Here is a 15,855-nt window from a genome sequence, read left to right on the forward strand (position 1 = left end):
AGGTAGACTTGAATCAAAGGCACTCCTGGGTCAGATGCTGTACAAGTAACATTTTATTTCTAAGACTTAAAGTTTGACAGTCTGTTAATCAAACCTGACCATGCACAATGGAAACATGGGATGTCATTACTTTGAAATGACTGTCTCAGTTTTGCTAACAGTCCCACTGCTGCTTATGTGGCTTGTTTCTCTTTATTTCACCATCAACCTTTGCTGGTGGAAAACTCTGTCCATGTGAGGAATGCTCTGTTACTGTTACTACCCTTACATCACTTTCAGAACAACCTCTCTTGGTAAGAACATCAGAGAATGTCTCATTTTTGTTGGTTTTTTAAGTTGTCTAGATAAATTTCATAGATACTATGGTGACTTGGCTATATCTAACCTACCTTAGTTATTTTCTACCTCTTCTAGTCCTGTTCCGTCCTTTGTTTCCCTCCTTCACGATTCCGAACTGTTAGTTTTAATTGTGTTAGCAATCTGTTCACATTTACCACTTTTTGTGAAGACTGAAGCAAAACAAACTGGGTTTCATGGGTGTTCGTTTCTTTATTTTTTCCTGTATCATACAATTTTATTCACCTTTAAGTAAGAGCGAAATACAGAAGCATAAAACTTGTTGAATTTATATAAATACTTCAGTAGAAGCTACACATGCAGCATTCTGTGCCACTCTGCAAAATACACAAGGTCTTGAGCAGTCTTTTTTTTTTTCTATCCATATGTCAGTGTACAAATTGTTCTTCATGATCCATAAATGCAACTGAATTTTGGGTTTACCGTGTTTGGATGCAATTAATTCCTTAGGTAGGTAACTTTAAGTAAAATTGGGATTGGCAAGTGTTAGGATTTTCTATTTGATAGATTTTGCTTTGTATGCAGTGAAATTGCTCTAGGCTGGTCTCATCACCACCCACCTCTACATATGAAACCCCTTTTGCATTATGGAGCTGTAGCTCCTCTTACTTCTTGGGGTTTTTTAATTGCATAGCTGACCTGGAGTTTGATATTAATTCATTTTACAACTTGTGTTTGTGGTGTGAAGAGAGAAGGGGAAAACCCTTCAACTTGGTACAGCTACTGTGCTCACTCAGTTAATGCCCTAACTTCTGAGTTAATCCTCAGTTCTCCATTTATGCACCTGAAGGTGCATAAAGCCTTGACATAATGGATAAAAATAAATAAGTGTATTCATATCAAAGCCACATTACAATTATTTCTGTTGATCATGATTTCCTACTCTACCACACTTAAATGTTGCTTGGAGATCTTCTCTATTTTGACTAATGCCAAAGATTTTTAGTCCAGTGAGTTACTGCTTTCTTCAAACTGCGGGCTAATTTTTGTTTTGTTTTGCAGCAGCAAACACCCTAACACTTAAAGTGTGAATATGCTTGATAGCCAGCAATGTTGGCAGCAGGTTATAAACTACTTTTGGAGTCACAGCTACTCAGCTTTGCTACAGGTAGGCCAAGCTGACACATTTTCTTACAGAAAGGGACTTTAGTTAGAGTCTTATTATACAGTAAAATTAGATTAATTTCATTGTTTTGCAGAAGCAACAAGAGCAGCCAAATCCCAATAAGGTGTAACATGCCAGTCAAAGAAATACTAAGTTTCTATAGCTGAAAGAGCCCACTGAATATAAATTCCCCAGAGCAAAATTTTTTTTGCTAAAATGCAGCAAGTGGTATTTAATCCCCTACTCTTAAACATCCCAACCCAATAGAATCTGCAAAAATGTTCATGTCTCCTGTCAGCTCTCTGAGACTGTTATGTGTAACAGGTCTTGGGAGACTGAAACCTGGCTACAAAATATCATGAAACTGGAGCTTCTCAGCATTAAAAAGGACTTGTCATTTCTGTTCCTACAGGACACAACATAAAAGGCTTTAAAAAAAGAGTTGACAATTTTTGTACCTGTATCTTAAAAATACACTGGTGGGGGAATTTAGCTAAAGAAAATACTTCAACAGAATAAAGCTGAACAGTATTGGTAACACAAGAACTGCTAAGTTTCTGCCAAGAATTTTCCATCAGAGCTACATACTTTTAGATTAATAAACTATACAATTTATGGGCAATAGTTTTGAGACTTAAAGGAACAGGGGCTGCAATATCTGCAACCCCTTCAAGAGGTGCTGGACTTACATCAGATGCATTATGAGATTGATCTACTTGTTCTGGGGGAATCCCTGGAATTCCTGGTCAGACAGCAGCTCAAACTGAGTCCAGCACAGTAGCTCTCAGTGGGATGCAGAAGTCCTGGACCAACATAAAGAAAATTCAATTCTACCCAGGTAAAATTTCAAGGTGCATTAACTGGCATTTTGGTGAAGAATAGACTGACGCCAGTAATCTTTTGTGGTCTTATGACAGAAAAGTCTGATGACTGTGGATTTTTCCATGACATTGCTTTTTTATGTAGTGTACTATGGGAGTGATGGGAAGAGACTTCGTGGGGATTTGTCTTGCTTACATGGCTTCCACCACTGCTGCACCTGCCAGGGTACATCACCCCCAATACCACTGGCAAGGACCAGAAGTGAGCTCTTGAATCTCTTTTGCCTTGGGTTCATGAGAATAAGTTCTACTGGATACTTCTGCAGTAAAATAACCTCTCTTTTCCTTGAGAAGAGCTGTTCTTCTGCCACAGACAAATGATTGAAGTCCCTCATCAGTCTTATGATTAAGAGAACACTCTTAATGCAGTAGCCACTGACATATGCCAGGCCTTTGGGGATTTGGAGTTTCCAACAGGCAGATCCCTCCATGCAAGAAACTACACAGTTTTCCTAATGGCCACAGGAAAGCAAGTTTCTTCCTTCCCCAAAAGTCTGTGCAAGACTCTTGTGGTCCTTTCCTTTTTATAGCTCCTATCTTTCCCTTTCAAATAGGAGAATTATGCTGACATATCACCTTATGCCCAGTTACTTAATATCAAGCAGATGGTTGCTAAAATTCTTGTATCAGCAAGATTTTAATTATTCTTTGCTAACTGTGCATCCTGGCAGTAGTAAATCCTGACAATTGCAGCCATTTCATGCTGTCCTTATCTTTGATGGCAGCTGAAATGTGTTTATGCATCCTTGACACTAAGCAAATATTTTGTTGTTCTTTGGCTTCTTTATTTCCTGTAAGTTTGATCTTGACAGTTTTACAACATCAGTGGCATACCAACAAGAAGTTTGTCCAATGACATCTGTGCAGTCCGTGGACAGAAAATCTTTGGGGATATAAAAAAAATAAGGGATCATTGAAAATACCTAACAGCTGTCCTGTAATCATAGATATACTTTCCATGTTATTATGAAACTATTGTTTTCTCCTCTTTTATGCTGTATTAAAAATAATGATGACAATAAATACCAAGAAAAAAAAGGAGCTAAAACCACATTGTGCAGAGGTTAAAAAAAAAAAGCAACACAAACTATTTTTCAGTCCTGTAACAGAAGTTGAGGCATGCAGATTTCTGGCTGACAAACTGATGCAAGAATGGTGATAATCCTATAGTTCCAGGTTTAAATCTACCTTCCAGGTACTTGGTGCACAGCCTTTGTGGATGTGCCTGGCAGGACATTATACCAGGCATGCTGACCCATCAGCCAGGTCTGCTAATTCAGGCTCCACTCTTGTGTATTGCAGAGGATTTCCTCCAGCTGTGCCTGGGGCTGTTTGCCAGGTAGTTTTAAGTCAGATATGGAACCTTCTCAGCCAATGTCCTATACCCTAGAGCTTGACAGAAGAGCCAGTGACCCAGAGATGCCAAACAACTCCACATCTTGCATTCCAGAAACTCAAAATGAAAAGTATTGATATGTGCTGGAACAATGTTACTAATCACCCACTTCTGCACTTCATAAAAGTATCCTGGCTTCTTGTGAGCTGGAAAATATGAATACCAGTCTGGATGTTCAGGATGTTGGATTCAGCTTTACAATAACTCCAAATAGTCCAAATAGTTTAAGTAATTTGAAACTGCTTGGTTATAAAACCAGGCAATGTCCACACTCGGTCATTAAAATTATCTGCCGATGGTTTGACCAGATTTGCAGATGTAAGCACTGAGTCCTTTTTGCATTTGAAAGATTCTTTAATGATACACCTGATACTGGGTTTCATGAATCCTGCATCCACAGCTGGTTTATTGTTGGCAAGAACCAAACTCGCCCAGACTGCCCTGAGAAAGCTGATTTTAAGGGGTTGTTATGCAATCCATACCATCTCTGTAACAAGTGTGCTTTTCATTTGGATTTTCTAAACCATAGCCTGATTACTTACTAATTCCTGTTTTGATCTGCAGTGGAGGGATGAGATGGCCACATTAAATGACTGGAAAACCTATTATTATTAAGGAAAAATTATATTTAGGGAAGATGATAGCTCTGTTTGCCTTTACCTTATCTAAGACCCCAAGCAAGCTAAGAAAAGAAAAGTATATATATTTTTTCCTACTTGATTTCAAAACATCCAGAATTAATTTTTATAATGAGAGAAACACTTTGAAGAATACAAATAACTTTATAAAGACCATGCAGTGGATTTTGTTATTTAACAGATTTTTTTTCAAAATTATGCTATGCACTTTCAGAACTTTTAAATTATGTAATGCGCTTCTCCCTTTTAGTAGTTAGCAAACAAGATTTTTCCTTTAGCAATTAAAAAATAGTTAAAGATCTACTGCTGTAGTTTTCTGTAGAAAACTGCTTGAGTGAATGCAAAGTTTGTCTTATTTTCTTGGAGTCTATTTTAACCATAGGATACTTAATTTTAACATTACCTCTATAAAAAAGGAAAGTAAATTACAAGTGTTAAGGAAGTAAATTATGAACACTAAAAAAAAAGATTTCAAGAATTTAACCCAATACTGTATCTTTGATTCTGACTAAAAAAAATACCAAGATGTACCTATTGTTGCATTTTCTCTCCAATTTCCTTATGAACAGATTGTGTGGGAACACCCAAATATTTTATGGACAACTTCTGGACTGTCTCTGCTATCTGGTGGTTTAGCAGTTGATTGTTACAGGCATCATCCAAGGCATTACATACTCACTGGTTCTGGAATAGGATGCAGATTATTGGTGAGAATTCAAAGTGTTGGACATTTACCTGCCTACGATAATATGCATATTCTGTACTTAATTTTAAAAGACTAGAGAAAATAACAATTGGTGGAATTCTGGTATGCTAGAAACATTTCTGCCTCTTTTTGCATTACAGCAAGGCTATGCATCACACTGAAAACAGCATGTTTTGGAAACTCATGCTAGAAAAACAACAGATTTCCTAAAATGAAGAAATAGATAGCAGAAGTAGCTTCTGAATTCAGATTAAACATTTTAAGAATCTCTACATCATCATTAGAAATCAGAGATACACTTACTTAACTTACACTTTAATATATATAAGAATAAAACAGATATTGTATGAAGCCATCTATAGGTGAAAAAAGGCTTAGATGCTAAAAATAGGAAATAAAGCACTTTAAAAAAACCAAAGTAAATGAAAGAAAGAGCAAATCTTGAATACATAGAAAGAAGGGGGCTTTTTTAACTTAGATGAAGTAACAAAGTTAGTAATTCTTATTATGTATTTGTATTATGCCTGCATTAATAAATGCAAAAATGCATGTAAATAAGCTATTAATTTTCATTGTGCTGGTTGCCTGCTTGTGGGTGTAGTGGAAGCAGGGGCATCCTCAGCCTTCTCAATGGCTACCAAAGAACAGGGTACTTTGCTCTCGCTGGCACTTTGGTTGTGCAGAGGATTTGCTAAAAGCAGTAACACAAGCAACCAGCTGTGAGAGGAAACTTCTAATGCAATCAACTCAGTTACAGTGAGGTGTTTGAACAGGGTTTTTTGTACCACATTAGATGCCCAAGATCAAAACAGCAACAAAAACACTAACTTGGACATGGTCTCATCACAGTTACAGCCAAATGTTGTAGGTGTTTCCATTTGAAAGCTTTTAAGACCTGCTTCTGTATGTGCCTGGAAATGTCCTAAGCTGTGCCTAAGCCCTGAAGTGATCCAGAAGTTCATAGTTCTTCTGTTCTATCAGAATCAAGCTATAAGAGTTCACCCCAAATTTTCTGTGGCTGCAAAAAAAAAATACCACAAAGACATCACTTTCTTTTTCTGTCAGCTCTGAAGGATGGGTCTGGTGCCAGTTTTCCTTTTGTTCAATTTTTCAATTAGGACCCTTGTCCCAGTAACCTTCTCAAGAAAACACTACCCCACCTGACAGCAAAAACAATGTCCTATGTGGGATGTTCTCCACCCACTCTAGTTTTGTGGACTAAATTTAAAGATAGAGCAAAAGGTAGGAAACACTCTTTTCATGCCTATGTTAAGGTTGCTGAACAAAGAGAGGAATGTGGTGTTGGATTCAAGGACTATATTTGTGTTTCCCACACTGTAGCTGAGAGCAGCTTAAACTCCACTTGTAAAAGTCAGAAGAGTATTTGAACCCTACTCTGAAGCATCTATTACAACATATAGTACAATGAAATTAGACAGAATTCATCCTCCATAGATGTCTTTCATAAAGAAAATTATAGAAACTAAAAGCTACAACAGACAGAACTGCAGTGAGAAAGCACATTTCCACATCCTGCCTTGCAGCCATGATTTTCAGGAGATCTGGGCATTTAATTTCCTCTGACCATGAAATACAGAGAATCATCCTTAGATTCACTGACTAGGAGAGCTAGGACAAAATTATTTGCTGCAAAAACTGATTTTTATAGCATGTCATGAGAAGTGGTTTATACAAAGAATGCAGAAAAACCCTTGGCTAGGCAGGTTCTCTCCTGAAACTTTTGCAAAGATGAAGACATATAAACTACATAGCTGTATATCTAAAAAACTTTTCATCATTAAATCTTTAAATGAAACAGCTTTTGCTCATACTGCTGCTTAACATGTGTAGGTAAATACTGTTGTTTAACCTCAGAAGACAGCTCAACACATCCACTCTCTCACTCTCCCCCCAGTGGAACAGGCGAGAAAATCTGAAGGGTAAAAGTGAGAAAATTCGGGAGTTCAGATTAAGGCAGTTCAACGGGTAAAGTAAAAGCTGTGCTCACAAGCAAAGCAGAAGAAAGAATTAATTTACTACTTTCCATCAACAGGGAAATGTTTAGCCATTGCCATGAAAGCAGGACTCCATGACACAGAACTTCTATTTGGGAAGGCAAATATGGTAACTGCAAACATCCTCCCTTACTCTTTTTTTTGCCACAACTTTTAGTGCTTGATTATGTTGTCATGGGCCATGACATTATGTAGGGGACATCCTTTTGGTCGGCTGGGATCAGCTGTCTTCGCTGTGTCCCCTCCCAAATTATGATGCACCCCTTGCCTGCTCGCTGGCAGGATGGCGTGAGAAACAGAAAATACCTTGATGCTGTGCAAGAACTGTTGAGCAATAACTAAAAAGCCACAGTGTTATGGAGACAGTTTTGGGCACAAATACAAAACACAGAAGGAGCTAAGAAGAAAATTAACTCTATTCCAGCCCAAACCTGTACAAATATTCAGAACAATACCTGCCAAAAGTAATTATCTCATAGCAAGTGTTACAATTTGCAGTAGCCCAGCTTTCTGATCTTGAGATCCAGATAAGTGATGAAACAAACAGGCAAGTGAAAAAAATCCAGAGTAAATTCACTACATATTTATTTCTTAATGTCCCTGTCTAGGATCTTAGAGCTATTTTCAAATTAAACCAAAACATCTGCTGCTGCTGTTCTTCGAGAGGCCACTCTAGATAGGTCTTTGTGTTCATGATCTTACGCAGCTTGCAGAACCTCTTGGGAATTGCTTTGCTCTGGATGGGCTCCAGGAGGACGAGAATCGCTGCATCGTTGTTCTCATCAAAGAGACGGAAATGCGAGAAGTCCAGCTCGTATTTGCACCACTCGCTCTGCACAAAGTGCTCGGACAGCACAAAGAGCGTTTTGCGGCTCTTCTCAATGGAATCGATGATGTTGTCCACAATCCACTTCCCTGGCACAAAGTCCCGCTTGTGCAGGCAGAGCTGGAAGGGAGGGCAGGCCTGCTCCAGCTCCCGCACCATGGTGTTCTCCACCCAGTCAGAGTCGTTCTCGCTGTAGGAGACAAAAGCGTCGTAGCAGACGTCCTTTGGCGGGGCGCGCTTGGGCTTCCGCTTGGCTTGCAGCCATGCCCACGTCATCCGCAGATACCAGACCATGTGGTACTTGTAGCCAACGGCCACCAGCAGCAGGATGACCAGGAACACCAGGACGCAGATCAACGACACCACCAGGGACCTGTGGCACTCCATCAGGGAGAGGTGCACAGCGCCAACCTGCGCCCCTCTCACTGCCAGCGGAGAGTCACACACGTACTTGTCCGGCCACCCCACCAGCACTTGGGATATCCCAGCTTCGTGGTGGATGAAGGAGAGGAACTCACAGGAGCAGATGAAGTTGTTGTCACTGGCATCCAGCAGCTTCATTCTCCTGAAGGACTCAAACTCCTCCTTGGAGAAACTGTTCAGCTTGTTTCTTCTGACGGACAAGGACACTAAGTTTGGAATGGGTGCGGCACCCGGCAGGGTCTTCAGCTGGTTTCTTGTGAGGTACAGCTCTTTCAGAAGTGGGAGCTGCAGTCCAAACTCCTTCAGGTTGTTTCCACTAACATCCAAAACTTCTAGCGTTCGAGGAATGCAGGCTGTTACTTTAGGAATTTGAGTGCTGGACAGGTTTAAATATTTCAGGAATTTTGGCCAGTCGCATGCATTTGGAATATCACCAAAATTATTTTGGCTAATGTCTAAAACAATTAGGTTTCCTAGATGAGATAAACTTTTACTTGTCCTTTCTAAGTCACTCAGAGAATTCTGACTTAAATTTAGAGTTTGTAGTGATGGCCAGCCACCCTGACAGGCTGAATGTTCTAAACTCAAGTCTCCAAGCAAATTTGCACTAAGGTCAAGATATATTAATGACCGAAGATGTTGGGAAATTCTGCATGGTACCAAAAAAACCTTGGTGTTTTGAACTGTGACTTTTGTAAAAAGAGATAGTAGACCTTCCACAGGATGAAGATCTGTAAACAAGTAAAATTCTTCTATAGATAATTTCTTTATTGTGAAAATTCTAAGTGTCTGTGATTTCTTTGCTTGAATTTCCATTTTCCACTGTCCAGTTCCCAAGAGTCTACAGTCTACCAGCTCCAGCTCCACTAATTTTGGCATGTCTTCTAAAATGCTGACAATCTCAGGCACAGTAGCATCTGTTAGTAACGTCTGTCTAAAAGAAATTTTCTTTGCAAAAGATGAAGACATGACTCTCAATACTTGCATTTCTGCAGCAATACTGAATGCTATTCTTCTCACTTCCAGCCAAGTGACAGAGTGCAGAAGGTCCCTAACAATTTCTGAGAATATATTACTATTTCTTAGGTTTAGGATCATGTGATTTATCTGCTTAATTGATTTCAAACTTCCATTCTCATACTGACTGAGATTGCTACCATCAATCCACAACTTGTGCAGAAGCTCAATACCCTCAAAGTTCCCTTGCCTTATCACAGAGAACTGCGGGTTGCCCAGGTGGAGAGAGCTCAGGTTCTTCAGGCTAGAAAAGGGGGAGCTCTGCCCCAGGTCTCTGTAGGAATTGCCTTGAAGATGGAGATGCTGGAGTGAAAAAAGGTGCCCAAACCACACAGGGGACAAGTGAGCCAAGCTGTTATTTGATAAGTCCAAGAGCTCCAGTTTTTCCAGGGACCAAAACGAGTCCTCATCTATGGAGCTGATTTCGTTGGACTGCAGAAGCAGGGCTCTCAGGTTTACAGCCTGCTGCAGGTCCTGAGATTGGATGTGCTTTATCCTGTTGTGGGCCAGGTTTAACACTGTGATTTTGGCTGTGAGCCCAGAGGGAATGAAGTCCAAGCCCATGGAGGAGCAGTTGCAAAGCTGACTGGCATCGCATGAAGGACAAGCCTGCTTCAGTGCTTGTTGCTCGGAGAGGCTTGCAGCTAAGATCACGTAGATGGCCAACACTCGCCAGGTGTGTGTAGTTCTTGATATGTGTTTTGCTTGGATGGATATTTTGCTGTAGGAAACAGAAAAAAAAAGAGAAGGTAGGGTCAAATTTTAATTTTGAACAGCATTTGAAACCTCTTGAAATCCTGCACCATTTTTTTAGTAATCTCAGATAAATTTTTTTATATGTTATCCTCTGATGTCAGTCTTCCTCTCCTACTTGACCTTCTCAGCCCTGCAACCACTGTGCGTTGCTCATCCCTGGAGTACAGCCATATTACTTGTCAAGAGCCATAAAGGACCATTCTTAGTATCCTGTTTTTCTATAGGCACATTGGCTATGGCTCTCACCTCTTTCATCTCTCACATTACGCTTCCTCTCAGCACAGAAGCTACAGCTGGATGTTTCAGCTCTAAATAGGAGAAGATTGTTAGATCATCAATGATCTGGATGAGGGGATCAAGTTCACACTCACTTTGCAGACAACACCAAGTTGGGTGGGAGTGTTGATCTGCTGTAGGGTAAGGAGGCTCGACAGACTGATCTGGATTGGATGGATCCACGGCCTGAAGCCAATTGTATGAGACTCAACAGAATGAAGCACCATGTGCGGCACTTGGGTCATAACAACCCCACACAGCACTAAATGCTGGCGTCAGAGTGGCTGGAAAGCTTCCCAGCAGAAAAGGATCTGGAAGCACTGGTCAACAGGCAGCTGAATATGATCCAGTATATATCCAGGTGGCCAAGAAGGCCAATGGCATCGTGGCCTGTACCAGGAATAGTGTGACTAACAGGACCAGGGCAGTGATTGTCCCTGTGTACTTGGCACTGGTGAAGTCACACCGCAAATCCTGTGTTCAGTTTTGGGCTTCTCACTTCAAGAAGGACATTGAGGTACTGGAGTGTGTGCAGAGCTGGGCAATGGAGCTGGGGAAGAGTCTAGAATGTAAGTATTAAGAGAACCAGCTGTGGGAGCTATAGTTGTTTAGCCTGGAGAAAAAGGAGGCTCAGAGGGGACTTTATCACTCTCTACAACTGCCTGAAATGAGTCTGTAGTCAGTGGGGGAGTGTAGTGAGTGGGGGTCAGTCTCTCCTCCCAGGTAACAAATGATAGGAAAAGAGGAAATGGCTTCAAGTTGCACCAAGGGAAGTTTAGACTATATATTAGGAAAAAAAAAAAATCACAGAAAGGGCAGTCAAGCACTGGCACAGACTGCCCAGGGAAGTGGTGAAGTCACCATCCCTGGAGGTATTTAAAAGACATGCAGATATGGTGCTTAGGGACATAGTTTAGTGGTAGGCTTGGCAATATTTGGTTAATGGTTTGACTCAATAGTCAAACCATTAAGGGTCTTTTTAAACCAAAGTGATTCTGTGATTCTCTGATTACAAACGCTTACAGCCGGTGCAGCGTCAGCCTGCCCATTCTGTATGGCTACATGGCAGGCAGAAGCCCAAACAGAGCCTGCTCTCCCTCTCAGCCCTTCTAGTGGGTTGAAGTTTCCAACATTACAGACTTTCCTGGAAGAGATCTGGGGGTCCCCTGCATGGAGTCTCACCAGCCTCAGGGCTTCTAAAAGCAGAGTTCTTGCCACACCCTTTTGCACACTGTGTAAGCATTTCACATTCTTTACTGGAAAGGCAGAACAACCTGATATGAAATGAAGGCTATCAGACTTCTCTGTAAAACAACACCAGTAATAGATGGGATATGGATGTTACTGTCACCCTATAAACAGTGGATGTAATTAGAACAATACTGATTTTAATGTAAAGAAGGGCTGTGTTTCCTGCCCCAGGTGCCAAAGAACACTTCACTGAGTTTGAACCGCAAACAATTCCAGTAGTGCAGATGAACACCACCCGTAAACCCTGAATAAACAGAGGTTAAGTACTTACCTTGTGTACTGCATGCTGTGTGCTGGTCAAGGCATCTGAATGGTCACCTTATAACTGCAAACACAACAAAAGTTGGAAATTTTTGACAGGTCTGATGAGGTGACAGTCACAAAGTAAGAAAATATTTCAGCTTCAAAATTATTGTTCTCTTCAAACAAAACTTCATATTCCCAGTTTCCTTTAACTACGCAGTCAGTGAATCATAGCAGTTTGCATCTCTTCTCTCTAGTGGTGGCTCCCCTGAGGAAACCATGACTTCTGAAGAGTCCAGGATTGTCCAGCATGTATGGCTCACCCTTCAAACTCACATTTCAACCAATTCTACCATTGCTGCTGACTGGGGACACAAAAAATGAGAACAGATTGTAGTTGAATGCTCTTCTTTGAAAGATAAAATTTAGTGTCAGTCTCTTCTTTTTGTCAGTCAACTCCCATTGCTGGAAAGGCTGATGCAACCATTTTGCACAAGCCATTCTTTCACAATCACTTCCTCCACTATTAAGTGCAGAAATAGTTCCCAGGCAGAACTACATTCACCTCCATGTATCTCTACTTTTGGTACTTTTTGTCTGGTAGGCACTGGGGGTTGTTCACTGTGCTGAGAAACAGAACATCTCAGCATAACCAAGATATGTAAGTTCTGTAAAATATTATCAATATATAGTGATGCATGTATTATATTAAATGTTGGAGTCAAATTGTTTAGTCAAGGAGAGTGCTATAGAAACACTCAGCATCCTTTCATTTCCTAGGACATTACAGTCATATGTTGCCAACAGAAAATGAGTAAGAATGGGAATTATATTCTATCTGAAGCACAAGACACAGTCTGAAGCAAAGTAGCTCTCTGTAAACATCGAAGGCAATTTTGAGAGAGGAGGTTTGATGGCATTCATTTTAACCTGACTGAAGTAATACATGGTTGGTCAAATAGCCAAGTATGCTGTTTGCATAAAGGGGCAGGGAGTCCTCCTAGCAGCTCTGAAAGGGAAGTCCATTAAATTAAACACTAACAGTCCTATTGCATTTACCATTTTTTTTTCTGTGTTCAAAAATTGTCACCTTTTACTGCCCTCTTGCACCAAGAGGTACCTGTCTGAGAGCAGACAGACGGACAGATTCCTGCCACTTGTCAGAGGGCCCACAGCAGCAGTGTGATCAAGGGTGGCAAAGCGCACAGAGAGCCCAAATGCACCTCATAGCAACCTTCAGTTCCACTGCACTGACATTAGTGTTGCACATTAGGTTAAGAAAAAAAGAAATTGGAAGACAGAGATACCCTTGTATTTTCTGTCTACTACAGAGGATAGCTGATAAGCATAACATTGTAAAATAGAGGCAAAGCAGCTGTGGGGCAGAGAGGAGAAGGAAAATCGTCTTTTAGTTAAAGGATGTCATCAACTTCCCCAAAGCTACCTCTTCCCTCTAGCAGCTGAAATGGTTCTTGTTCTTCAATAGGGAAGACTTCCATTTTCAAAATATTAACTCTGAGTTCAATGAGACTTGTTATTGTATATTTTTGTCTTCAAAACTGCACCTCTCTGATGCAGGAAAAAAATTTAGTTAATTTGGAAAGAGTTTTGGAGAAGAAGACCATGTACATAATTCAGTGTGAAATGGGCACACTCTTCTATCTGTTACAGCTTCATCACCACACATTTGTGGAGAACTGAGGTAGGCATCAGCTGATTTTTCAGAAGAAGCCACTTTCTCCTAACATCCAGGCTCAGCTAGCTCTCATCACAGATGGATCTACACTGGCCTAGGTTTCTAGTTTCTCTCAGAAAGAGAGGACTGGTGTGACTGTGCCACAGTTCATTTCAGCAAATCCATTTCAGCAAGCTGCTTAAAATGCTGAGAAATGTGGGCAATTGTCAGAGTTTATCACATTATCCAGACTTAAGAAGGTTTGAGGATGTGCAAAAATGCTGTCCACAAACTGCCCCACACACACACAGACAAGCTACCAGCCACCTGCCTCCCAGAGTATTAGTTTTCAAATTGAGGTGCAGCATGGCTCAAAACAACTTCTTTTGAAATCAAAGACTCTAAAGTAGGAGAAAGCTGCTGTCTTTTAAGATGAGAATACTCTTCAACTGCTTTTTCTCCAGAGTAACTGCATATTTAGCATTGAACAAAGATGCACCTCATAGGTGCTTTCTCTCCTCTTCCAAATTTAAGGTACAATTAACCTTCCCCTTTAATACTGTTTAAAACAAGTCGCATGCCTTCACCTATACTACATTTTCCTAAGAGAAGCACATGGTTCTGCAACAAAGCTGTGCTTTTGTAACTGCAGATGTTCCAAGCAGAGACACTGCACAAGCCTTTACCAGCAGTAGATGGGGATTAGACTGAGATTGTGGTCATTATTTTTGAAGCTGTCTTGCTTTAAATGTTCCCGTTTATCCAACAGCAGCACAAGCAGTACTCAAAGTGGGCATGATGCACTCTTTAAGCACTTCCCGTTCCCAGTCTCACATGAAAGGATCCTGCATTCCCCCACCCCCTTCCTCTCTTTCCTTCTCTATGTCAGTGTCCACATTGAAAGCTGCCTGTTGCTTTTCTGCTGAGAAAGGACAAGAGAGCAGTGCAGAAGGGACCTAACCCACGTCCCAGATCCCTGTCTCAAAGAAAAAGCAGAAGGAGTAGAAAAGGGAGGGAGGAATGAAACTATTGACCAGCCTGTGTTGCAAGCAGAAAGCACACTTTCCAAGTCTTTGTAAACAGCACAAAACTGCTTCCTCATACTTACCACTGGTAACCAGGATGTGCCAGTATGTCAGCTTGGCTGCAGCAGTGTCAGGCAGGCTGAATCTGGGATGCTCTTACCCTAAGTGCCCCCAGAAAAGGATGGCAAGGAAAAGCCAAAAGTCAAATCTGTCCTTGCAGTCTTTGGAGCAGAAGGTATAATACTCATGTAATGAAAGCAAAATGGCTTGGCATCCTTTCATGGTCTTGGGAATAGATTCTTTGCATGCAATGCTGGTGCTTGTGCTTTAATCTGTCTTGCAGAGCTTCAGGTATTCATCTTCAAGCTACAACAAAAAGGTATATGATAACGAAAAATAAACCATTTTAACTTTGTTGTGTTCTGTATCAGGCCTACCCTGCCAGCTGCTCAATCCCCTGGTTCGATCTTCGGACTGGAAGTTTAAATGCAAAGGACCCAATTACCTTTGTTTTTCTTCTGGGCAATCCTTACCCTGCAGTTGTGGCAGAGCACGATATGATATAACTGGTTAGTCATTCAGCAGCTAGCCTACAGCACTGCCTCTGCCAAGGAAGCAGAGTTGTGGATTTATTTTTGTCATATCCTTCCTGAAAGTGTTCAGTCAGAAAAAAACAACACTGATTTTCTACCTTAACTGAGGAGCATCTTGCAGGGAAGTTTGCACACTAAGACACCAAAGCTTATCTTAATGATATGGAAAGTTTCTAGAGCAGTTGTAACAGCATGACTCAGCAAGAGAAAACATGTAATTTCTACCAAAATATTTCTGGTGAATTCTTGACTCCCAAGGAAACTGCTTCAACAGGAAACAACCTACATGTAAGGCAAAGCTGGACAACACAGTTCCTTTCTTACTATGCCCTTTAGGTACATTGAAAAAAATTGTTTCTTATAGGAGTACTAGGATATACAGTAAATACATATTTTCCAGTAATATACAGTGGAAAAAAAGGCAAGTTTTGACACCCTATTTTGAAGACCACTGTGACAAACATACAAAATCCTGTTTTCACCACACAGATTTGTTTCTCCAAGACGAGAACTCTGAGGCAACTCACATGGTACTGGAAGCTCAGAGTTCAGCCCAAATGTACTTGGGCAGGTAGGCTCCCAGCTTGCTGCTGCTGGGGATCCATCCCCTAAAAACAGACATAATCTGGAAATCATATTTTCTGCCATTTTCATAATGTTGATTGGTACAAC

The 15,855-nt window shown here is 40.8% G+C and overlaps 1 protein-coding gene across 2 annotated transcripts; it reads right to left on the minus strand.

Moving 5' to 3' along the window:
• Positions 1–7,662: 7,662 nt before the first annotated feature.
• Positions 7,663–14,991, minus strand: TLR2 (toll like receptor 2). Of its 2 annotated transcripts, none has more exons than XM_068187235.1 (3): positions 14,674–14,991; positions 11,919–11,972; positions 7,663–10,085 (listed from the first exon to the last, which is right to left on the minus strand). In XM_068187235.1, the coding sequence occupies exons 2-3, from the start codon at positions 11,930–11,932 to the stop codon at positions 7,703–7,705; spliced, it is 2,397 nt and encodes a 798-aa protein (XP_068043336.1). In that variant the 5' UTR covers positions 11,933–11,972; positions 14,674–14,991; the 3' UTR covers positions 7,663–7,702. The 2 variants fall into 2 exon arrangements, with proteins under 2 accessions (XP_068043336.1, XP_068043335.1); XM_068187234.1 differs by lacking the exon at positions 14,674–14,991 and adding an exon at positions 12,227–12,401.
• Positions 14,992–15,855: the final 864 nt, after the last annotated feature.

The sequence above is a fragment of the Anomalospiza imberbis genome, chromosome 4 (assembly GCF_031753505.1).
Source record: "Anomalospiza imberbis isolate Cuckoo-Finch-1a 21T00152 chromosome 4, ASM3175350v1, whole genome shotgun sequence".
NCBI lineage: Eukaryota > Metazoa > Chordata > Aves > Passeriformes > Viduidae > Anomalospiza > Anomalospiza imberbis.